Below are 26,014 nucleotides of genomic sequence, written 5' to 3'. Positions count from 1 at the left end.
TTCAGGGAAAATGTTTCTGGCCCTTTTCCTGCTCTCTCACATGAGTACAGCAAAAGAGACAGAGCTTCCTACAGCAGGGAAGGGGTAGCTCTGGTGGAAGAAGGGTTGTCAGCTTTCCCTGTTTCCTGCTACTCCTCTTCTCTCCTTGTTAGCGTCTTCTCTGGTTTTGCCTCTCCTATTACCAGCTGCTACCATCTCCTGCCCTTTCTGCTGCTTTGCTCCATGTGTGAGTAGCAGGGGAAATGAAACCAATCTGATTCAGTTCCAATGGTCCTACGTATTACAAGTACAACAGAGAAGCAATAATAGGTGACTACTGAGTTTCAAACATAACGGATAACTTATGTAAAATATAGCACAAATCTATTTTTAAAGGACATCATTCAACAATGTTTTATTCATGGTGCAACATCATACTCAGTACAAAATCATACATTTGAATCACAGTGCATGATCTTTTGCACAATTATTGCTGAAATAAGGGGCAAAGTGTGTCCTCCATTTACTTGATGGAAGTGCATTGTGGGACATTAGATACAATAACTGATAACAGATCATCTTTAAAGTGATGTACATTCCTTAATATAAAGACTGCCAGTCTTTTTAAACATAGAAAATAACCAACATTTTAACATGAGGCTCCCGTGTAGCCCCTCTAAAGCCCTTCCAGGCAGCAGGAAAAAGTCATCTGAAGATTTTTTCACCAAATCCATCTGTGGTTATGTTCTGCAACTTACCTCCTTATCTATCCGCATTGCTCTAGGCTTCCCTACTCTCATTGGTTTATTGTCACAATACTAGCATGCCTATTTGCAATAGGAGGACACACATGACAAGTTACAGAATCTTTGAGCAACTTGCAACAGTATTCTTACTACCTTATCCATATTTCTGGTAGCAGTGAGCAGCATGTCTCCCACATGTTGCTGACCATGCCACAATCAGAAATAGCCATGGGCCTCACCTCCACACCTAGGACATCCTGGGAGATCTGCAGAAAGCCAAGACTATACTGTGGAGACCTTGTACCTTTGTATTCAGTCTGGAGCCTGGTGGCTTCCCTCCATTATGGACGTAACCAAGCTGTGGCTGTCTCTTGGATCTCCAGGAGAGGAGGTCTTGGTGGAAGATGTAATTTGGTATTACCTTTTCCCTGGACTCTCCAGCATGCCTCTCCTCCCCAGCAAGATGGGGATGACATGTCCTGCTCAGTCTCAGACCCCTCTCTCAACTCAGATCCCAAATCTGCAGAGAGACTTTTGTGCTATCCAGAGAAGCAGGAACAGGAATATGTAGGCAACTGAGGTCCCTTCTACCAAGGAGAGGAGAGATCCAAATGGGGAGGCTTAGAAGATCGATCCAGACCATAGCTAAAATCTACTGAAAGGCAGATCTATATCAGTGCCAGGTGGAAATGATTATAGTCAGTATGTATAGAAAAACTCTTCAGTTGTGACAGCTAATCTATGAATTGATATTATACATCTGAATTTAAAAATATTTTTATACACCAAATTAATTAAGTATATTGGAAATCCATGTATTATGCATAGAATAACAGTTGTCTTGGGAGAAAATACCAGCCTAGAATTTACTCAAAGGTTTTGATAATGGAGTATTTATTAATGGCAGCAGAGGCCAATAACATCTAACGTTTCCTCTAAGGATTTCCTCTGCTACATACATTACGTATATATTTAATTTTATTCTTTTATGTTTTTAATCTATTTAGTTAAAAATATTAAGTTATTGATTTACTATCACCTTAAAGTAAAATTAATACAAGGCTATTACAACTTTCACTGATGTCAGTTGAAGGGTATTACAAGTCTCTTGGGAACTGTAATACTCTTTCACTGATGTCAGTAAAAACTGTAATACCATTCCACGGACACAAAGGAGTTATCAGAAATAAACTGGCATTTATTATTTGAGATATACTGTGTAGGCTAATAAGTGGTTCCAGAGGCAAATAAAGATTGCTGAAGCAGTTAATATAGAGCATAGAGCCTGAAAGTTGATGTACCTATTCTTATTTTTATCATATATTGTACTTTACCTTCTAGTTAATCATTTAACTTTCCTTCTAAGTGACATCAGTGAAAATACATTAAAGCTCTCATTGCTGTCAAATAACTGATACAGGTTTTATTGGTTCATCTACTGTTATAGTTGTCAGAATAATACTCTGGAAAGTATATTTGGTCTGCAGTTTTTTATCCTGCTATACCAACTTCTGGCATGAGTTCTGTTTAAACAAAAGACAGATATCTCCAAATTTTCTACATAATGTCAACCTTTTGCATTTTATTTTGTTATTTCGCAAAGTATATAGATTCAAACAGAGAAGATCCACATGGAAAAAATATTTGGTACAACTTACCAAATAAAAAAGAAGTCAGAATAGGTCCCTTATTGCTAAGAGTTTTAAGCAAGCAGAAGTTTTATATGATTAGATATTTGTCCCTTGTAAAATAATCATTGTTTAAACAAACTTTTAATTATTTGTTATAAAATATGGTAATATACTACTGTATTTTTATTTTTATTTATTTTTTATATTATAATTATATATATAATTTTATATTATAATATTTATTATATTTATTTTTTTCAAATTTCATGTACAAGTACTGCACTTAAAATATTTTTCACAGAAAGGTTGACATGATGATCCTATAACAGCAGAATAGTGGTCACTGGTGGAGAACTTGCTGTTTATCATTCTTGACCTGTAATTCTTTTGCTAAAATCTCTATCTGTACTTTTTATGTAAACAAAATATGTTAAAGCCAAATTGTGCCATCAGATATGCACACACAAGTCACAATCTGAAACAATTATACATTAATCTTCAGACAGACAAGCATTGACATATTTTCTCTTTTATTAAGAAAGTGCTGATATGACAGGTCTATTATTACATTGTCATGTATGATGGCAATCCTGAGAAAAATAATAATAATAACCATACTGTGTTCTGACAATTGTGATTGTATTCTAATTATCCATGAAGGGACAAATGAAATCTAATTTCCCAGTCCCACAATTTCCTATTTTTGGTAACACTGGTGCATGCCTGATGGGAGCCCTACCATTGATAAGGCTTCTGTGGATGCCAGGGTTTTCACATCATAATTTTGGTGTGCTCCAAGCAGCTTTAGGGAACAAGGATGAAATCCTGGCCCCATTGAAATCAATGGCAAAATCCGTATTGACTGCACAAGGGCCAGAATTTCACTCATTTCAAATGACTCCACCACCTTGTTTACGTTACTCCAGCATATTGCTATCAATGGTGGTGTTGAATTGGTGTAGAAATGGTGGGAAATGTTTGCCTAAAAGACAGCCCTTCAGATCTATGTTTGGTGGCTGACACTCAGTCGATCCTAGAGAAAACTAGTTTTGAGTATAACTTTTTGTTCATAAAAGTTGTAACAAAAGGGTCATCAGGAACTGTTCTGAACATCATGTGAGCTGGTCAGCCAGCATAATTGGTATTACATAGTAATAATGTTTTGCAATTGCACAGGGCCCTTTTTGTGAGAATCTCTCTGCAAACATTTGCTTATCTCCTCTTCATACAGCATTGCTAAGTCCAGCCATTCAAAAATCACGAGTCAGCTCTCCCAAATCATAAGAGTGTCTTAACAAACCATGATTTGTGTGTGTGTCTCTCCCCTCAGAAAGGTATTTTAAAATGAACCCAAATCCACCCAGATTTGAATCTTTACACTGCACGCTGATCACCTGTGTAAGCTTTTCTCTGCAGCCATGAGGGCCAGAAACTTTTTTAAAAATGAAAACCCACATTCTTACGTATCGCATGACCCCAGGAGCTAGGTCTTTAATACAAACTACAAATATTGCCAGGCTTGAGAAAAAATTCTGAGAGCTGTTTGCTATTTATTTATTTAGGAAAACAAGCTTACAAATTCCCTGCCATGTAACTACCAGAAACAAAACAGACCTTCCAAGCCCTAAACTTTTGTTTAGAGAGACATTATACACGACCATAATCATCAGACCTTTCGGTGCAACCGGGTGTTACCATATTACAACATGTCGTTCCTAGTGATTTTAGTAAGTGGAGTGAAATCTCCACGCAGAGGTAAAAGAGCGAGAGCATCAGCAACACTTGTAACAGGGGTGCGAGGGGCTGAGGCTCAGGGATGATCCTGCTCCCATTGACTTCTGCGTGCCTCTCCAAACAACCTGGGCAAGCTCACAGCAAAGGGCCTGATCCTCGTAAAGGCACCTCAGGCTTCGCATGCGCTACGGCCAAGGGACCCCTGCCCCACGCCGCCAGCAGCGGTCAGTGGGGGCGGCATCCAGCCCTTTCCTCCTTCAAGGAGGCGGGCCTGTAGCGAAGGCTGCGCGGCAGCCACCCAGCGGAGTAATGATTCCGACAGGCTCCACCCGCCATTCCGCGCGCGACCCTACGGGCGGCCGCTAACGGGCACGGCTGGAGGGCGCGCGCGCGCGCGCGCCCGCCTCCCTCCGCCGCCGGCCGGCTCGCGCCCTCTCACAGGATGGGCGGGGGAGAGGAGCCGCTGCCTTGGCAGCAGCCGGGACGCGGAGAGTCTCTCGCCTCAACTTGGCTTGGAGGGTGGCGCCGCCATGCTGGGGGCCGAGACCCCTTTCCCCCGCCCCAGGAGAGAAGCTTGGCCCGAGCTTGTGGAGGACCCTTCGCCGCCGGGGAGCGGGGCGGAAGACTCGGCTGGGCAGGGGATTGCCGCCACCACCTCTTCCTCCTCCTCCTCCTCCTCCTCCTCCTCGATGGCGCAACGGTGGGGGGAGGGGGAGGAGAGGCGGGGGGCGCCCCCCCTGGACAGAGACCCCCCGCGCGGTGGGGAGGCGGCCGGGGGCGAGGAGGAGCCGCTCCTTAGGGGCATCTTCCAGATCGGGAAGAGGAGCTGCGACGTGGTGCTCAGCGCCAGGCAGCTCAGGTGGAGCCCCATCCAGCCCGAGAGCCGCGGGGGTGAGTGAGGGGAGCAGGCTGGGGGGAGAGGGGGCAAGAGGGGCCGGACCCTGCTGCTGCTGCTGCTGCTGCTTCAATGCACCCCCACCAGCCTTCAATGTGCTGTCAAGGAGAAGGTGGTTCGGGGCTGGCATATTCCCCTCGCCAACCAAAACTGACGGATAAGTCTCCAACTTGTTACCGGAAATGATCCGGCCCCAAGCACCATCCCACCCTGATGGCGCATGGGGGACTGTGCATCGCCCCTGGTTTGCTCCTTTAGTTGGTCTTGTTTTGAACACTTGCTAAATTGATTGAGGACAGTTCAGGCAGGGAGGGATCAGGGCCGCCTGCAAGCCCTACAAGGGGCTGAGCAGCCACAGGGCAGAGAGCAGCAGCGGGAGGAGGTAGTTGCCAGAGTATGTTGGCTACATACATATTAAGTTACTATAACAACTAAGTCATCACTAAAGTACCACTTGCCCCTTCTGGAGAGTGCCAAACCTTTGTGTTCAGTTTTTGGACCAGTATCACTTTATGCTTCTGTGGCTATTTCCTTTTTTGCCAGACCACAAATTTTACCGATGAAAGGAGGACAGTTTGCATCAGATGAAATTTTCAGAACTGCTGAATTTCGAGTAGAAGAGGGCTTTTTGCTGTGGTTCCATCTTACAAATCAGTTTATGGAAATTGAAAGCTTACTTAAAATATGATTACAGTAAATGAGTTAAAAGAGATAATTACTGGCATCACTCTCCACTTTAAATCTGTGCCAGCAATAAAAGAGGGGAATTTAATTAAATAAGGTTATCAAGATCTCAAACCTAAAACCAAGTATCTCTGGGCAGTTTTTCATTTTTATTATAGTATATAAACACTATGGAAACATGAAATAGTGTGTCTTACAGCTTTTAGCCATAGGCAGAATAGTAAAAAGATTTTTATTGATTCTGCAGCATCAGTTTTTTGCACGGCTTTCGAGCTGTGCTCCGGCTCTGCTCCAGCTCCAGGCAAAAACCTGCAGCTCCACTGCTCTGGAGCTGCTCTGCGCTCCAGCTCCAGGCTCTGCTCCAAAGCCCTGTTTTTTTGCCTTTTAATCTAAATGACAGCTGTATATATGTTATATAGTAATTTCTTGTGAGATGTGTCTAAGTTTTAGGGTGAGGTTTGTTGATCAAATCCTGCTCCACCTACTCAGCTGAGTAGTTCTTCATATTTTGAATGTGAGTAAAGCAAACAGGATTTAGCTCAATGTCTTTATCTCAGGGTTTTGTGTCAAACTCCTTGATATTTATTACGGTGCAATTGGAAAGGCAACAGCAAAAGAAATTAAGCTCCAGCAAGTTGTCCTGATAAAACAGTCTTCAATGAGCAAAGCTGTTGATTGAGTAAAACAAAATTTGTTTTACAAAAGATTTTACAAAGGGAATTTTTTCAAATATCTGCATGTTCTTAATTCAGAGTTACAGATAAGTATTTGTTTTTCCAGCAACCTGCCTCTTTCAGCAATTGCTAAATCAATCTCTGCTCACATCTTCTCCAGGGTGTCCGTAGTGGGACTCCACTGTACTTATCTTTTAGAGCTGGGTCTCCAGCAGAAGGCAAATGGTATGTTTAATAAATGCAGAGAGGTGCTTATTGTATGAGAGAAATGGCACAAAATCCATACTACTATGATCAGATTATTGCTGTGGCATAACCAACTCATGCATACCTAAAAGCTATACCAAAGGAATTTTGTGTTCAGCTGTAAAAAGGAACTTTGAGATATGGTAATGCCACCAAACAATCCTGTTTCTCAGGGTTCCCCCAATCACAACAGCGCAAAACTGTATGATACTCCTGGGGCATATGACTGTGCACATATGTAGTCCAACATGTCAGGCTGCATCTCAGGACTCTTCAAAGTTGTCTGGCCTCTGTTTATTCACCAAATCATCACCATCTGAACATGGTGCCCTTGTGAGTACTGACTTCACTACATTGGTGGACAGACCCCCTCTGTGTTTGTATTGGAGTTCCCTTTGTCTGCTATCAGCCTTTGCTGATGCTGGTGATGAACACATCTGCCGTGTGATGGGGAGCTCATCTGGGTCCCCTCTGAACTCAAGATTTGTGGTCCTCAAGGATCTCCTATCTTCATATCCATGTCAGAGAGCTAAGGGCTGTCTGCCTCATCTGTCAGGCTTTCCTATTTCGTGTCTAGGGAAAAAGCCTGTTTGTTCTTACAGACAACACTGTGGTGATGTGTGTTTTACCTCAACAGGCAGTGGGGAGCTCACTCTTTTCTGCTTTATCAGGAAGCAATTCACCGATGGAACTTTAACTGAACTTGTAGTGTGAGTCTCAAAGCCTCTTACCGTCCAAGGGTGCAGAATGAGCCGGTGGACCACCTAAGTAGATAATTTCCAAGCTACCATGAGCGGTCTCTCCACCTGGATGTAGCCAGATGAATTTCCAGCAGTGGGGGACTCCCCAGATAGACCTGTTTGCAAAGAAAGCTGTCAGGAAATGCCAACAGTTCTGCTCCCTACAAAGCCACAGTCCTGGTTCCATCACAGATACTTTCCTGCTGCCCTGGACAAACAAGCTGTACTACACTTTTCCCCCAGTCCCACTCCTACACAGAGTGCTGCTAAAGATCAAACAGGACCAGGCCTAAGTTATATTAATAGCCCCAGCGTGGCCTCCCCTTTATTGGATCTGTCATTGGCAGCTCCAGTTTCACTCCCATTGCACTCAGACTTGATCTCCTAAGATCATGGTTGACTGCTCCATCCAAACCTACGGGCCCTTCATTTAGCAGCTCTTGGTCAGAACAAGTTTTCCGTGCATTATTAAATAGTGGAAAGCCCACTATCAGAGCTGTTTACATGTCAAAATAGAGGCACTTTCCTATTTGGTCATGTCAGTTTGGGGTCTCCAGTGCAGTTCTCTATCCAGGATATACTGGATAATCTCTTGCACCTAAAACAGGTCTGTCAAGGTCCAATTGGCAGCAGTATCAGCTTTCCAGCCACATGTGGATAACAGTTCTATATTTTCTAATGACTTGAAGGGCTGGAAAGATTTTACTTTAAAATAAGGGAACCTATAACCCTGGCACTTGAATCTAGTTTTGTCCAAGCTCAAGGGCCATTGTTTGAGGCTCTAGTTCCTTACTTCACCTACTGCCAAAGGTGGCTTTTCTAATAGGTAGCACTTCAGCCAGAAGAGTGGCTGAATTGCGTGCTCTGACATCTGAACCACCTTGTACAATTTTTTTTTTAAGGATAAGGCGTACTTGCGGCCTCATCTGAGATTTCTCTCTAAAGTAGTATCTGACTGTCATATTAAAGAGTTAATTTATTTACCTATGTTTTACCCCAAACCACATGCCAATAAAGAGGAGTAACATCTGCAAATTGTACGCATTAGAAGAGAGCTGGCTTTCTACATAGACAGAACTAGTTTCATTTGTTAACCCAACTGTTTGTGGCCGTAGCAAACAGAATGAAACGTCTCATGATCTGTTCACAAATAATTTTGTCTTGTATAGCTTTCTGCATGTGTTTGTTATGATCTGGCAGGCATTTCCCCACTAGGCAAACTGACGCCATGTTCCGCAGGATCACAAGCAGCCTCAATGGTGTTTTTTGTGTAAGTTCTTATCCAGGACATTTGGAAAGTGGCAACCTGGTCTTCAGTTTATACCTTCTCGTCCCATTATGCTTCTGCTGAGTACTCCAGAGAGAATGCTAAATTTGAATGAGTTTTACTCCAGTCTGTGTACTTCAATGAACTCCAATCCCTCCTCCTTCATTACAGCTTGTAAGTCACAAAGAGTGGAATGCACACATGCAATCACTCGAAGAAGAAAAAATGGTTACTAACCTTTTGTAACTGCTGATCTTTAATATGTGTTGCACATGTCCATTCCATGACTTGCTGTCCTACTCCAGAGCTGTCTGTCAAGAAGGGACTGAGGGAACTTGGGGGCAGCTGGGCCTTCTGTATTGGCACTCAGTGGCACGCATCAGCAGAAGGCTCTGGAGCTGCCTTGATTGGTACCACTGAGGGGAAAATGTCTAGCAATTCTGCATGTGGGCACACGGACACAAAGAGTCAAATGGACATGTGCAACACATCTTGACAAATAACAGTTAGAAAAGGTTAGTGACTTTTTTTTTTCCCAGCAGATGTGCACTTCATTTCACTTTAGGGTTGGTTGATCTTTTCCTTTTGTTTTAGATCTCCATGAACATGGCCAGGAAATCCTCTAGTATTTTCAGTTATGGAGTTCTTTCCAGGTGGATTTGAGAGAGGCTGCTCTGCTAGCTCTCTTTGGATCCAGGCCTTTGCTGCAGCATAAAAGGTTTTTCAGTGGCGTTTCACCCCCTCATAACCAGGCTCTTTATGGTAATCTTACTTTAGGCCACCTATTAAGTTACCCATTTGCCTTTGGAGCCTAAATTTACTGCTAAGTATCCTTTGTGTTTGAACTCATCCTGCCACTCTACATTTGTTTGAGGAAAGCAGTTTTTCTGCTATCAGTCACCTCAGCCCAGAGAGTCAAAGTACTTACAGTTCTGACTTATGATAACTCTGTACCTCATGTTCCACATGGTAAAGTAGTTCTCCAAGTATGTTCCAGTTTTCTCCCCAGTGTGGTCCCAGCCGTCTGCCTTAGCTAGGAAATCTTACTGACCAACTTCTGTTATAAACAGAAGACCAGATAAGAGGCCCAGTGGCATTTCCTGGACATCCATTGAAAACATAGTCTTCCTTTCCTGAAGTGAAGGGAGCTTTCCATGTTAGCCCTGGGGTTGCTGTCCTCAGGAGGTGGTCAGCTCTCCTCAGTAGGCTTCCATTGGTCTGTTTCTAAGAACATAATAATGGCCATATTGGGTCAGACCAATTAACCAGAAAGCCCACTATCCTGTCTTCTGACACTGGCCAGTGCCAGATGCTTCAGGGCAATTTCAAGTGATCCGTGACCTACCTTGTACAGTTTCAACTTCTGGCAGTTGGAGGTTTAGGGATATCTGGAGGATGGGGTTGTGTCTCTGGCCATCTTGGCTTCTCCTCTCCTGTCACTTTAGCCTAGCCTTTCTTAGCTTCTCTATAGTTACTCTGTGTCCTTGGTTACTGCTAGTCAGACCCATTTTTCCATACTGATAGGCATAACAGAAAATCAGATTTCTTACCTTGTCAGTTGTTTTTAGTGATATAACAGTACCAGAATGGACACCCTCTCAGGATGTTGCAGTGGGAAATTGGCTCTGACAAAGTGACTGATCAGGATAGTGTGGTCTAACCATAATTTTTCCCCAGTTCTGGAAATTGTCTGTTGGTGGAGGAGGTAGAATGAGGTGCCCAGACCCTGCCCTGGTTGGCTGTTACTTTCCTGACTGAGAGAGAAAAGGAGGGCTCACCTATGTGTCAATACTGGTGTTACCACATCAGGGAAAATAATTGATGAAGAAAGGGGAAAAAACTTATTTTTCCAATGCTGATCAATATATAACCTGAGATAGTATAGCTGCTCATGCCTGAGCAGCACTTCAAAATCATAGAAAAGAAAGAAAACTAATTGAAGAATAGATTTAAAAATTCGCGGTGCGGGGCTATTTGAAAACTTTGAAGATTTATAATACTTTTTCCCAACAAAACCTAACAAACAGCTAAAGTGAAATTTAATACTTATGAAAGATACTGGATTAACAGCACTGGAAATGGGAGTCACTTGCATATTAGAATAGCTACAGCACCAGGAATGGCAAGCTTTCCCGGGCTGTTCTCCCAATATATCTTTTCCTTATCCTGGGAAGACTCTTTGTAGTTGAAAGGACTTTATTCTTGATGTCACTTTCATTCTTGGGCCCCTGTCTTGAGACTGCCAACAAGAATTTCAATTTGTGGCAATTTTGGTATTGGTTTAGGATGCAGATGCTTGTCACCTAGGAAATGGACAAAGATTGCCAACTGATTCAACATTGGCCATGGGTCTAAAACTTTCAGTATCTGTAGATGTGGGGGCTTCTGATAACTAAAGATAATTTTGGCATGTTTCTTCATTCTTGAAGACCTCTGGGCACATCTAAAAATGTGTGGAATCAAATAATTTATATTAGCATGTAACTAAGGTACCTGGAGAGCTCAAAGCAAATCTTTTTTATAATACTGAACAATATGTTTTTGTAGAAAGTTTTAAAAAACTGTAGAGGAATGTTTTTAAAAGCATAATAAGAAAAAAAAGAGATATCAAAACAACAACAAAAGAGTAAGTCCTTAGTAATAAATGACTTAGAATTAATTCCAAGTACATAATAGTCTGCTGCCAAAGCTATTTAGGAACAGATGTGGGTGAAATAGATACCAGTAGTCTGTTCGGGATATTAAGGTAAGACATCTGTCAGTCTATTGGGTAGTCAAGAATAATGGAAATAGGAATAACACCAAAAATGGCCTATAACAAAATGTGAATTATTGAAGTTATTAGTTGATTAGTTATTATTTTGATTTTGGCTGCTAATATAAAGAGAACATTTTCTTTAATATTTGAACTAGTGGGTTATCTGGTGTCCAAATACAAATGTGATAATATATTCAAGTGGTGGACATAAAAATGAGTAATACTAGATACATCTGACAAAGTCAGCTTTGTATTACATGGTTTAATTTTCATTTTTAAAATTATCTGAATATCTTTAGCAGTTTCACACATTCTAAACTTTAAAGACTCAGCTATTTCCTGAGAGAAACAAAACAGGATTTTATATTAGTATGTCTTCTCTATATCCTTTTTGTTTAATAATGTATAAATATTCATCTGCTTCTTTCTGCACATGAACATTAATTTGTGAGACTATTTTTATAAGATGGAATGTGCTGATAAATTATAAGACAAATGTTCATCTTTTGTTATCTTTTGCCACTTTCAGACATTACTTCTTTTATTTCTTAAGTGTAGGAGCAGAAATTGAGTAGAATTAATAAACTTTGAGTGCATGCTGGTGCTTGTGTCTAGTTTGTGCATACATTAAATTTTTCTGCATACAGGCGCGAGAGAGAAAAGTGAAAAAATATAAATACAAATTTCTGTATTGGACCCTGGTCCTGCAAACATACATGTGCTTAAGTTAGTGAGTTGGGAATATTCATGCTTTAAATTTAAGTGCTTTAAGTTTTAAATTTAAGCATGTGATAAGGGCATGCAAGGTTGGGGTCCGAGTGCTATTTGGGTTTCAAACAGTAGTGTCCTCATAATAGTTGTATTTCAAACAATGCAAGGGAAATCTAATTTGTAGGAATTTTTTCAAAACATAGAAATAGTTCTATTGGACTTAGGTTTAAAACAACTCCTCCTCCCCACCTCCAAATGCCTCCCTTTTTGTTTTTATGAAATTTAAATCTTGGACAAATATTAAATTGACTGTTTTTCTGCACTAAGGAATTATTAGACTTAAATATCTGTAAGCCTTGTAAATAGAAAGATACTCTCATTGTAACGCTGTAATTGAAGTCATGACTTGCCACTGGCACTTCCTTTGTGAGTGTTTGTGTGTGCATATAAGGGTGGAGAATATCAGTCATGAGTATGTGGAGAGCCAGAATGTGAGTTCAATGTTGGATAACAGTCTCTACGTGAAAGAGTAAATGTACACAAATCAGATGTCAAGAATTATAACATTCATAAACCAGTCGGAGAACACTTCAGTCTCTCTGGTCACGTGATTACAGACATGAAAGTCGCTATTTTACAACAAAAAAACTTCAAATCCAGACTCCAGCGAGAAACTGCTGAATTGGAATTCATTTGCAAATTGGATACAATTAACTTAGGCTTGACTAGAGGCTGGGAGTGGCTTAGTCATTATGCAAGGTAGCCTATTTCACCTTGTTTTTTCCTATCCCGCCCCCCAGATGTTCTTGTTAAACCCTGGATTTGTACTGGAAATGGCCCACCTTGATTATCATACACAATGTAAGGAGAGTGGTCACTTTGGATAAGCTATTACCAGCAGGAGAGTGAGTTTGTGTGTGTGTGGGCGGGGGGAGTGGGTGAGAAAACCTGGATTTGTGTTGGAAATGGCCCAACTTGATCATCATACACATTGTAAGGAGAGTGATCACTTTAGATAAGTTATTACCAGCAGGAGAGTGGGGTGGGAGGAGGTATTTTTTCATGCTTTGTGTGTATATAATAAGATCTTATTTTATTTTATATAATAAAATCATGGAGCAGGTCCTCAAAGAATCAATCCTGAAGCACTTGCATGAGAGGAAAGTGATCAGGAACAGCCAGCATGGATTCACCAAGGGAAGGTCATGCCTGACTAATCTAATCGCCTTTTATGATGAGATTACTGGTTCTGTGGATGAAGGGAAAGCAGTGGATGTATTGTTTCTAGACTTTAGCAAAGCTTTTGACACGGTCTCCCATAGTATTCTTGTCACCAAGTTAAGGAAGTATGGGCTGGATGAATGCACTATAAGGTGGGTAGAAAGCTGGCTAGATTGTCGGGCTCAACGGGTAGTGATCAATGGCTCCATGTCTAGTTGGCAGCCGGTATCAAGTGGTGTGCCCCAAGGGTCGGTCCTGGGGCCGGTTTTATTCAATATCTTCATAAATGATCTGGAGGATGGTGTGGATTGCACTCTCAGCAAATTTGCGGATGATACTAAACTGGGAGGAGTGGTAGATACGCTGGAGGGGAGGGATAGGATACAGAAGGACCTAGACCAATTGGAAGATTGGGCCAAAAGGAATCTGATGAGGTTCAATAAGGATAAGTGCAGGGTCCTGCACTTAGGACGGAAGAACCCAATGCACAGCTACAGACTAGGGACCGAATGGCTAGGCAGCAGTTCTGCGGAAAAGGACCTAGGGGTGACAGTGGACGAGAAGCTGGATATGAGTCAGCAGTGTGCCCTTGTTGCCAAGAAGGCCAATGGCATTTTGGGATGTATAAGTAGGGGCATAGCGAGCAGATCGAGGGACGTGATCGTTCCCCTCTATTCGACATTGGTGAGGCCTCATCTGGAGTACTGTGTCCAGTTTTGGGCCCCACACTTCAAGAAGGATTTGGATAAATTGGAGAGAGTCCAGCGAAGGGCAACGAAAATGATTAGGGGACTGGAACACATGAGTTATGAGGAGAGGCTGAGGGAGCTGGGATTGTTTAGCCTGCAGAAGAGAAGAATGAGGGGGGATTTGATAGCTGCTTTCAACTACCTGAAAGGGGGTTCCGAAGAGGATGGCTCTAGACTGTTCTCAATGGTAGCAGATGACAGAACGAGGAGTAATGGTCTCAAGTTGCAGTGGGGGAGGTTTAGATTGGATATTAGGAAAAACTTTTTCACTAAGAGGGTGGTGAAACACTGGAATGAGTTACCTAGGGAGGTGGTAGAATCTCCTTCCTTAGAGGTTTTTAAGGTCAGGCTTGACAAAGCCCTGGCTGGGATGATTTAACTGGGAATTGGTCCTGCTTTGAGCAGGGGGTTGGACTAGATGACCTTTGGGGTCCCTTCCAACCCTGATATTCTATGATTCTATGATCTTCTACACTTTCCACAGTATGCATCCGATGAAGTGAACTGTAGCTCACGAAAGCTTATGCTCAAATAAATTAGTTAGTCTCTAAGGTGCCACAAGTACTCCTTTTCTTTTTGCGAATACAGACTAACACGGCTGTTACTCTGAAACCTGCTTTGTACAGAGTGTGTTTTGGCACTTCAGTGTTTGTCAAAATATGTTTATCAGCATTTCAAAACTGTTTGAAGAAATCCTGCGTGAAACCCTGATTGTACTGAAGTTAATGGCAAAATTGTGACTTAGAATCATAGAATATCAGGGTTGGAAGGGACCTCAGGAAGTCATCTAATCCAAACCCCTGCTCAAAGCAGGACCAATCCCCAATTTTTGCCCCAGATCCCTAAATGGCCCCCTCAAGGATTGAACTCACAACCCTGGGTTTAGCAGGCCATTGTTCAAATCACTGAGCTATCCTGTATGCATGCATGCATTCACGCACACACTCACTCAACCATCCACCCACCCTCTGATGCTCTCTTGGTTGAACTGTGGCCCTTACTGGAATGGCATAGGATCAAGGACATAGGCAATACCAGTCTGCATAGATAAACTCAAATGTTGCAGTAGAAGTTGCTATTTTACTTGTAAGTGAGAAAGCTTTGCTCTTTTTTTTCCAAATATTTTTTTCTTTATTATGCTACCAAAGCCGACAACTTCAAATAGTTGGAGCTTAGTCCTCTCATTCTGATTTTTCCACTCTGCCATGCCAAGAATCAGAACGGAGGTGCTCTGCACTGTGGTCAGATTGTCCTGTGCACTAATTGTTTCTGGGACTAATCAGAGTTTCCAACTCATTATTTCCTAGGAGTGGAGAAGTTGCTTTCATTGGTGGAACAGATAATGGAGTTCAGTCCCATGGAATCTCCTGATCTTGGGAGATGCACTGGAAGCCAGGGCCATCTTCATGGAGGGTCTGTGCTTCCACATAGCTTCCCAGCCCCTTGCTCACTAATACAGTATAGCAGTACCTTTCTACCTTCCAGTACCGCTGAACCATCATCTCTGCGTGCGTGCATGAGAGAAGAGTGTTTCACTGTATGATGTTGTTATGATGTAAGTTAATGCTGATGGGGTCAGCAAATAGCTTATAACTGAAATCCTGATTTACTTGAGGGAAAGGGGGAACAATGCAGCTATCCATGGTCCTACCTTCACCCTGCCAGGTGTGCTTTTGCTTGCTCTTTTCACTGAAATGAGGGGAGCTCAGATTGTGGCCAGCATGTGTTACATAGTAAGTATCATAAAGCATTTTTAAAAATGTTACTTTGTGCCTTACATCAGAGGGTCTGAAACAGACTTACAGTCAATTAGTTAAACTCCATTGCATCCCTTTGAGATGAATAAGTATTAGATTATTTTTACAGGTAGATAAATTGAGGGGGGAAAAAAGAGATAGTTTCACTTCAATTGCTGCAAACTAATGGTTTTGTCTATTAATTTTGGAGGAGAATCCTTCTGACAAATGCTAATCAATCTTTCATTATTTTCATTATTTAAAAGAACCTGTGGGCCAAAATTTACCTTCCATTATATTAATTACATCTCCATTGAGTTCAACAGTGTCTTGCCTGAAGTCTTATAGCTAACAAATAGGTTCTAATCCTGACTCCATCACAGAAGCTGTAAATTAAGGTCATTGGTAACTCTAATGATGAAGTCAGTTAGATTCACATGAATGGATTTGTTTCTTAGCTATTTCCAAATATTTCTGAATGGCCATATCATTCTGTGCTGGGGATTTTAGTTTTTAGGATTATTGAAGGCCTGGACCTTCTGTGTGCCTACACCTTAACTTTTACTGTCAGTTACGCTTTATGTCACTTTCATTCTGACCAGGTTACTGATTTGAGCTGTGATATTTTTCAGACTTACTTCTATAGTGATAAGTCTGTTCTTCACATGTAAAATGAAAAATTGCTGAGTATGTGTTTTTGTATATTTTCTTTTTTAACTCTATTTTTTCCCCTCCAAATACCTCCAAAAAACTTCTGTGCTGACCAATCTGCATTTTTTCATTTGGTAAATTCCCATTATAAATATTCAGATTGAGTAGTTTGAGTGTACTGTATGAAACAACAGTAACAAGAATGACTGGGAAACTGTGCATCTGTTTTTGTTGGGTTCATTGTGTTCACCCTTAAGATAATCTTCCTGTCAATATAGGCATGTTTTATTTGTTAACAATGTGCATTACAGAACAGGAAATAATAACGAAGTATGTTTGCGCTAGAAAACAAGAGAAGTAATCTATAGACATAGAAGAAATCTTGTTTGCTGTTTCATTGACGTAAATTGTAGTGGTTGCAACTTTTGTCATTGTCTTTTGGAAGACAGACTTTATTTTTATTAACCACAGTCCTTTAAAAATATTTTTATCCACACCAGAAGTATTTACAAACAAAAATAAATATCTGAAAATTCTGTGAACTCTGAATAATATGCATTCTTGTGTTCTTATTAAGCTGTATTTTAACCTTGATGGGTCATACAACGTATATTTTTCTCTCTTAACCTGCTGGCCCCCATTTCTACGACTTATGTGCTTTTTTTTTGTCTGCACATACTGTTGCAACATAACACGTTGAGTATTTGATACATATATTACCATAAGGAGCTGCTATTATTTTAGACACCAACTGATTTCATGAGTGTGTCAGATTTCTTTCACATATGCCTATGTTTTTGTGCAGATGACCCCAAAGAACATCTGTTAGTTTTGTAGTGGTATCTGCTGTTTCCTTTTAGAATTTGACCTTTTTGTCAGTTGTCAGTGGGACTCTTACAGAATTTCATTATGAGGTCCTTTCTAAATTGATTTCTGTTCTACAGATATTAACTGTCAAAGTTCCGAGTTAATTGTGTTCTGGCATATCATGACAGTGAGTGTAAGTGTGAAGAAGATTATAAATGAAACTTTAAAAAATCCTCTCAGGATTGCTGTATTTTGCAGTGCAGCTCTGTTATTTAAAATAAGTGAATAAAACATTGTTTTTTAACTGGTATCTCTATATCTTTACTAGTCAGGTAGTGTATTTACATCCCCTAATACAGTGGTTCTCAGCCTTTTTCATACTGTGACATGTTACAAGAGAAGAAAGTTTTGGAACCCCTTTCTTAATGGTTTTGGGACCCTCTCCCATTTAACCATAAAAAATGAGAGGATTGTTGAGACCCTTCAGGATGAGAACTTATGCCCTAATATTTCTCTTAGAGTGGAATTCCTTTCATCCACATACTGCCTGAATAATTGGGATTTACATGGATAATGTGTAGGAGAGCTGGAGGCAGCAATATCCATACTCCCAACTTTCTGACTGGTTACAGGGCCTTTAGCTTTATGTTGTGGATCCTGAGGCCTCTTCTCTTGTCTGCTCTAAATGTTTCTCAATATGTAAAACTGAAGTGGGGCTCGCTCTCTGACACACAGAAAATGTTCAGCCAAACTTGGTCTTTCAGCAGTGCAAAGGGACTTTTTCAGGCCCTCTTCACAAGGTTGAGTTTTTCCCAAAGAACAAGGAACTTTTACTACATACAACTGAAAGAGAGAAAACGTGGATTTGTTGATAACATGGTGTTTGATCTGAAAACCATTTAAAGTTTCAGTTGAAATGAATAAGATCTCCATCCTGCAAAGACTTGAGCATGTGGTGGGTTTTTTTTTTTTTTTAAGACACAGCCTGTAGTCCCTTAGTTTTCAATAGGGCTACCCTCAGCATGTAGTTAAATGCACAGAAGTCTTTGCAGGACCAGGGTCTAATACAGCCCTGTTCAATGCATTGAAAAGATATTTAGCCTATCTGTTGTATCTGCTGGTGTTTCTATAGCTTTATTCAGTAGTAAATGTTATGAACTAGCATGTAGTTATTTTAAATTTAGAAGTGTCTTGCATTATGTAGTTGTTTATCAAGTTAAAAGGAAACTACTAATTTTTTTCTCTCCCAGTTTAATACTTTTCAGTAGTGATGTCACATTAGTAGAGCATGTTTTTATGTAACATCCAAAATTCTGTTATGACTTTCAAATTTCAAACATTTTGAAATGTCTTTGCTAATCTTTATATTGTATTCTGCTAATTCAAAATAGCAGATTGAAATGCACTGCTTCCAGTGAATATGGAAAACTTTGACTGTTCCCTGCAGTGACTCAAAATAATAACTCTGTGTTTCCTGGCACAGTGTTATAAAATAGTAAATCTTCAGTCAACCATGAGAAACATACCTCATAAAACTGGAAGTTGTACAGCAGTCAATATATCAGTTAACTCATGAGGCTAAATTAGTAAATAGTCTGTCTTCCTGAGTATTGAAAGGAGTTACTCACTGACATCAGCTATGGCTCTGGTATGGTATGAAACAGTAGTATTTAGGTCCTATACTTTGCTTGTTTCTCATGGAAGAATAAGATTTTCTGCATTGATATGAACTTTACACTATTCTATGATTTGACAAGATACCAGATACAGTGCAATGCTTTATGTGTGTTTGTGTTGCTATTGCCAATTTGAGTAGACAAGTCCTGACTTTTTTCCTCCAAAGTCTTCAAGTCATGAAGTTGGAACTTCGTAGACATATTATTGACAGCCAGAACGTTGGAACGCAGCTACATGGTTTTGAATCAAATGATGTTAAATCATATATTTGTCATCATATTTCTGCATTTCTTTCTGAACCATCACTGGAACAACTTACCACTGTCTTTCTCATAAAATAATCCATCTTTCAGACTGAAAGATGTATGCATTGCAGCCATGTGAGTCTCATCAGTGCCCTTGGGCTTGTATAAATCCCCAACTACAATAGTCTCACAAGAGCATTCCTCTAAGAGAATATTGACATCCCCAGGAACAAGCAGACTCGCTGACTCCAATGCCACCACAGAGTGAAATTCTGTAATAGCTAAAGTAGAGAGCCTGGTGAAAACGGATAGTATTATACCAATCCCATTTTAACTCCATTCTTGAGTTTTCTGGATGCAGGGCCTGCAGCAGAGCTAGTCTCTGGGCAACATAACAAGCACAGGTGGCTTATGGTAGTCTGCCTGATCTGCTACACTGTCTGATTGGTTGGAGGAGTCAGCAGAACAGCTCTTAAGTCCAGCAGCAGCAGTTCAGTGGCTGCTCAGATTGTCACCCGCAACTGTGATAGCTCCTGTGCCTGTCTTGCCTTATTCCAGGTAACCCGTTTCTGACCCTTGGCTCAGATTCCTGACCTCTGACTTCAGCTCTGACCCTTGGCTCTGGCCTCTGAGGGTAGTCTACATGGCAAAGAAAAATCCTTGGCTGGCTGGTGCCAACCAACTCAGGTTCTCGAGGCTCGGGCTGTTTTATTGCTGCGTAGGCCTCTGGACTTGGGCTGAAGCCTGGGCTCTAGAACCATCCAAGTTGGGAGGGTCCCTGAGCCCAGAAGTCTACACAACAATGGAACAATCCCATAGCCTGAGCCCAGAGAGCCCAAGTTGGTTGGTACGGGCCAGGTGACTGTTTTTCTTTGCTGTGTAGACATACCCTGACTCTAGTTCTGACCCTGGGCTCTGACTCCTCACTCTGGCTCTTACTCTGGTCTTCAGTTTCTGGCTACTAACTCCTGCTCTGACCAATATGTCTGACTCCTCCTCCAACCATTAGATATGACTGCCCACATCCTGGTCATGTGACACTGACCTTGATATAATTACATTCAAATGTGGAATGCAGGCAGTTCTAGTTTAGCATCTGTGATCTCACAGACATCTGTCTGTAATGTAAGGTGTGTGTGTGTGTATATATATATATATATATATATATATATATATATATATATATATATATATATGGAGAACACAATGTGGTAGGGTGACAGTTTTTTCAATATGATTTTTGGCAGGGATGCATTATTCACGAGTGGCAAAGATATGAGTTACATATATCTTTCCAATTGAGTGAGTATTCATAACCTTTTTGCAACCCTGCAACATGATCTGTTCTGCATATGCCACCTATTTAACAGAGTTTTATAAAACTTTAAAGATTTTTTTTCTTTTTTATTTGGACTTTTTTATATACAGTTGCTTATGAAGCCTGGTGTCTTAGTTACTTTGGGTTTGATACTGTATAGTGCAGAACACTTGAGCCACATATGCTCCAGAGCTTTGCTAATTTTAATGCTTTGGATCAAGTCCAGAATGTTCAATACCTTGCAGGATTGAGTCTCATGAACCAAATTGTTACAGTGCTCAGAGTGAGCCATAAAAACCATTAAAGCCATCCTAAAATACCTTTTATACACTCAGAACAGGTCACAATTTCAAAGGCTCTCCTGGGACTTCCTAAACTAGGAGTGAGTGCCAGGTCCCTTTGGAAAATTGAGAATAACCTCTTTCCAGTAGTACAAAGGTCCTGTTTCTAGCCCTGCAAGATCACGAAGTAACACTATAAATTGAGAAAGTGTGTATATGTAGAAGACCTCAGAACTGGTGTAGGACTGAATCTTGCTGATCAGTGGACTTGGGTTGGGGATAACTTTGGGAGAAATGTGGAAAGTTTCGGAGGAGAGAAGCAGGGACCAATTCTATGGCAGTATTTTTTTTTTAATATTGTTTTCTTTTTAATTATTCAGTCCCACTTTTTGAAGCTGTTTGAGTTTAGAATGTAAGAATATGTTCTTGGGTGAGGGAGAAAAAGGTGCATATAAATATACTTGCCACATGGTTCTGCTGTTTATCACATGGAAATCATGTGTGTGTGTTGCAATTCCTAAACAAATAAGGAAGTTTATAAACAGAATTTGATCCCTGACTGATATTCCTGGCTTTTGTCTATTTAGGCTACATAAATAGCTAGTTACTTAAATGGCTTTCAGTATGAAATTAGTTGTCACTGTTAGTTTATTTGAACTGTGACCATATATCTTTTCTGTCAGTTCATATACTCAAGTGAGTGTAGGAAAGCGTGCTTAGCTAGGTTTTGTAAAGCTCTGGAAATGCAAAGCAACAGATGTTATGCTCAGCACAATTGCAAGTATCCTGGAAACAAATCTTTATAGAGTACAGACTGATTCTTAGAAAAACAAAAATTTGCCATACAAATGACAAAGTTAAAGGTATCGTCAGTAAAAACTTATGACTGAATATAATGCTGTTTTGCAATATTGTACCTGAATGCGAACTTTTAAAAACATAAACATATAGTTATAAAAACTTTAAAAGGAATGCGTAGAGTTCTATGGAAAAAAAGACTTTATTGTATTTAAGATAGGGTTATTGTAGGTTTTTTCCATTTATGTTAATTGTTGTGATGTAGCAGAAATGGAAAAAATATACATAATGAAAATTCTTTTTTTTTTAAATGAACTTGTGGGGAAATGAGCTTGTGTATAGGCTTTATTTACTATATTATTGCAACTTTGTAGAAAATTATTTGCATGAGTAGATATGATGTCTCTGGATGATGTTGCTTTTAAAAACTTAGGTAAAAAACACATCCTGCCCCTTTGAACATATTGAGGAAACTGCATGACAGAACCAGATTACCATTCTACTTTTCCATCTTTTTAAAGTGACTTGTGCTTGTAATAGCTAGAAATTTAAGTCAACTCTTCAATAACAGAATAAATGAAAAATGTAGTGGTCTTTTGTTGTATACTTCAGAGTGAGGTCTTTCTCTATTCCATTTCCAGAAAAACAGCATTTGCCCAGCCCTTCCTCTAGAGGAGACAAAGGGCAACCCCCTCAACCTCAAGCTGGGGGTCTTTGTCTGGGCTGTCAGAAAAAATTGTAGTGTCTTCTTTAAGAATTCCCCCTCCCTTGGAAGGGAGTTGATGGGGTGGGGGAATTAAGGCATCCCCTGAAGAAGCTGATACAGCCTTCCCTAATGTCTGTTACAGCAAGGAGCTGAATCCCTTTCCCCAGCCCCTTAGCCCTCATATGAGGAAAGGGTGGTGGGGTCTCAGCAATGGGCTGGGGACCAGATGTGGAGGGCTTTGGGGCTGACAGCAGCCCTCCACTAGGTGGAAGTGATTCAGGAAGGAATCATGACGTGCACTCTGTGAATTGTTTCTGACTAGTTCCCAGATGAGTTAATACAGTTGCAGCCCTATGAAGGGCCAAAAACCAATACCTGTAAGATCCCACTAGAAACATGCCTGCTGGATGATGATTCCCTGTTTACAGTCCCTATTTTGAGACTTGTCAGAAACTTTTTAAATACATTTAGTGTATGCCATGTTAATTTTAAATTCTAATTTTTTTTAATCAAAATTTTGTCCGGTAGCAAGTCAATTGATTTACAAAAGTCTAACTGTATTTCATTAATACTATTGCTTTTATCAAACTTGTGATCTCATCGCAAAAAGATATCAAGTTAGGCTAACAGGTTTTATGTTTACTGGCATTATTTAAGTTACCCTCCTTTTATTCTTTACTAATGAAGAATTCTTTACTATTCTTTACTTTACTGTAATGGCTGTTTCATTACTTTGCCCAGAGTTGATGTCAGGGTTAAAGGCCTATAACTACCTGGGTCATCCCATTTACCCTTTTAAAGAATTGACACAACTATAGCTTTCTTTTGGAACTTCCCCACTGTTCCAAGAGTTTCGGAAAATAAACATTAATGGTCTAGCAAGCTCCTCTGCCAGCTCTTTTTTAAAACTTTTAGATGCAGTTAGCTGGACCTGCTGATTTAAAAATGTCCAACATCAGTAGCTGCTGTTTAATATCCTCCTGTGTTACTATTGGAATGGAGAGTATTTCATCATCATCATGATATGACATCATCTGTTTTCCCCCATACAGAACAGCAGTATTTGTTGAGCACGTCTGCCTTTTCTGCATTATTATTGACAATTCTACATTTTCCATCTAGTGATAGACCAATAACATTGTTAGGATATTTTTTATCTTAATATAGTAGAAAAGCTCCTTATTGTCCTTGACTCTGCTGGCAATAGATTTCTAGTTGTGGCAGGGTGGATTTGATTTAAATCATTAGTCAGGAAGACTCGATATAATCATGGATTTCTACATAAAGGTGCATTCTTGTTGGTTGTTATAACCTTAATACATATTCTTCACAACTCAGAGATAGATGTAGGTTTCATTTTTAGAAGGTACACCCTATACCTTTTTTTAAGTGATTTGTTTTGAAAACTTTTCAGATTAGTTTTACAGCTATATCAGAAAATGAATGATTGTTTGGTTATTTCATTTACCAAACAGATAGTTCACCTCCCATTGACTTCATAAATATCTCCAATTCAACAGGTTAATCATTAATATTTGGAGGATTTTCTTGCCATGCTGTATTAGGAGGAGAACATCACCTGACAGACATTTAAATTATTTTATTTACCTCAGACAACAATGTTATGTATTCTGGATTTTTTTCTTCAACAGCAAACATATAATATTTTAACAAAACAAGCATATGAATTTTTGAATTGAGTTAAACGTTCAAGTTTTTTAAAATCAGGTTTATTTTTGTTAAATTTGTTTTGAACTAAAATAGTTAAATGAAATATTAAAAAAAAAAATTAAATCGACTGTGTCAGCCAGGTCAACGTGAGAAACTTAAAATATTGACTTCTGCAGCTAACTCAGTCGTCTTTACCTTCATTTTCCTGTTTGTTCATAATCTGGAAAAGAAAAACAAGCTTTCTTGCTTTTTCAGGTCCCAAACAATTTCTCAATTTGGAATGAGTTAGTCCAAAGGAAGAAAATATTCTTCCTACACTGGCAGAAGAAGCTACTGCTGTTAAAAGTGAGATTATCACTTCAAAAGTCTCTGAATCCAAGTGCTTAAATGACTTCCACCAGTTCACTGGTGTGGCTTTCTTTAAAACCTCTTAAGCAAACATATATTTCTTGAATGGTTCACCCTTAGCTCTGAAGTTTGTTATAGTTGGCATTAGGGAGGGATGGTTGCTGGATGTCCATGTCATAGCCAACTCCTCTTCTTCAGCAGTCCGGTTCAAACCTTCGTACCGAGTATTGAGAATATTTTCGAGAATATTTTCAAGAAAATGAGCTGGAAATAGTGCTTGTCCCATCTGTTTTTTTTTAATGCTTGTAATTTAACTCTGTCATTGCATATTTCTCTTTTGAAGATCTCTCTCAGTTCCTTTCAAATTTCAGCAGCATCAGCAATAAAACAGCTGTTTCCCTGCATGTTGTTCAAGGCTACAGAAACAGGCTGTAGGGTACTCAGCATGTATTCAACATTTCTCTTAAGCCCAACGTTGAGAACTTTGGCTGTGACGGTGCCATCTATTTTTTCATGATTTTGTTTGCAAACTGTCATCTGATTTGATCACTATACCAAGAACTGACCTAAATAGTCAACCATTGCACATCTTGTAGGAGAGTTAGCTTGGTTCCTCCCACTTTTTTCAGAGCAGCTGCTGCAAAGTGGTTCTTACAGAAATACTTCGAGGAGAGGAAGGTGATCAGGAACAGTCAACATGGATTCACCAAGGGCAAGTCATGCCTGACCAACCTGATTGCCTTCTATGATGAGATAACTGGCTCTGTGGATATGGGGAAAGCAGTGGACATGATATATCTTATCTTTAGCAAAGCTTTTGATATTGTCTCCCATAGTATTCTTGCAAGCAAGTTTAAAAAGTATGGATTGGATGAATGGACTATAAGGTTGATAGACAGCTGGCTAGATTGTCGGGCTCAATGGGTAGTGATCAATAGCTCGATGTTTAGTTGGCACTAAAGCGGAGTGTCCCAGTGGTTTTGTTCAACACGTTTATTAATGATCTGGACGATGGGATGGATTGCACCCTCAGCAAGTTCGCAAATGACACTAAGCTGGGGAGAGGGTAGATACGCTGGAGGGCAGGGATAGGGTCCAGAGTGACTTAGACAAATTGGAGGATTGGGCCAAAAGAAATCTGATGAGGTTCAACAAGGACAAAGTGCGGAGTCCTGCACTTAGGACGGAAGAATCCCATGCACTGCTACAGGCTGGGGGATGACTGGCTAAGCAGCAGTTCTTCAGAAAAGGACCTGGGGATTACAGTGGATGAGAAGCTGAATATGAGTCAGCAGTGTGCCCTTGTTGCCAAGAAGGTGAACGTTTATATTGAGTTGCATTAGTAGGAGCATTGCCAGCAGATCAAAGGAAGTGATTATTCCCCTCTATTAGGCGCTGGTGAGGCCACATCTGGAGTACTGTGTCCAGTTTTGTCCATGATGAGGCGGCTGGGGCACATGACTTACAAGGAGCGGCTGAGGGAACTGGGCTTGTTTAGTTTGCAGAAGGAGAAGAGTGAGGGGAGGATTTGATAGCAGTCTTCAACTACCTGAAAGGGGGTTCCAAAGAGGATGGAGCTTGGCTGTTCTCAGTGGTGGCAGATAACAGAACAAGGAGCAATGGTCTCAAGTTGCAGTGGGGGAGGTTTAGGTTGGATATTAGGAAAAACTATTTTACTAGGAGGGGGTGAAGCACTGGAATGGGTTACCTAGGGAGGTGGTGGAATCTCCATTCTTAGAGG

General features: G+C 40.4%; 1 protein-coding gene across 7 annotated transcripts in view; it reads left to right on the top strand.

The window, feature by feature from the left end:
* Positions 1-4,504: 4,504 nt before the first annotated feature.
* CERKL (CERK like autophagy regulator) overlaps positions 4,505-26,014 on the top strand; it is a 97,553-nt gene continuing 76,043 nt past the window's right edge. For 6 of the 7 annotated variants that reach the window (XM_073306063.1, XM_073306061.1, XM_073306068.1 and 3 more), the window contains exon 1: positions 4,505-4,981. In XM_073306063.1, the coding sequence (XP_073162164.1) occupies positions 4,621-4,981 (361 nt within the window). In that variant the 5' untranslated portion in view covers positions 4,505-4,620. The remainder of the gene's footprint in view (positions 4,982-26,014) is intronic. The other variant, XM_073306062.1, reaches the window with a different exon arrangement.

The sequence above is a fragment of the Lepidochelys kempii genome, chromosome 11, assembly GCF_965140265.1.
Source record: "Lepidochelys kempii isolate rLepKem1 chromosome 11, rLepKem1.hap2, whole genome shotgun sequence".
Classification (NCBI taxonomy): Eukaryota; Metazoa; Chordata; order Testudines; family Cheloniidae; genus Lepidochelys; species Lepidochelys kempii.
This window is presented reverse-complemented; position numbering and strand designations above follow the sequence as displayed.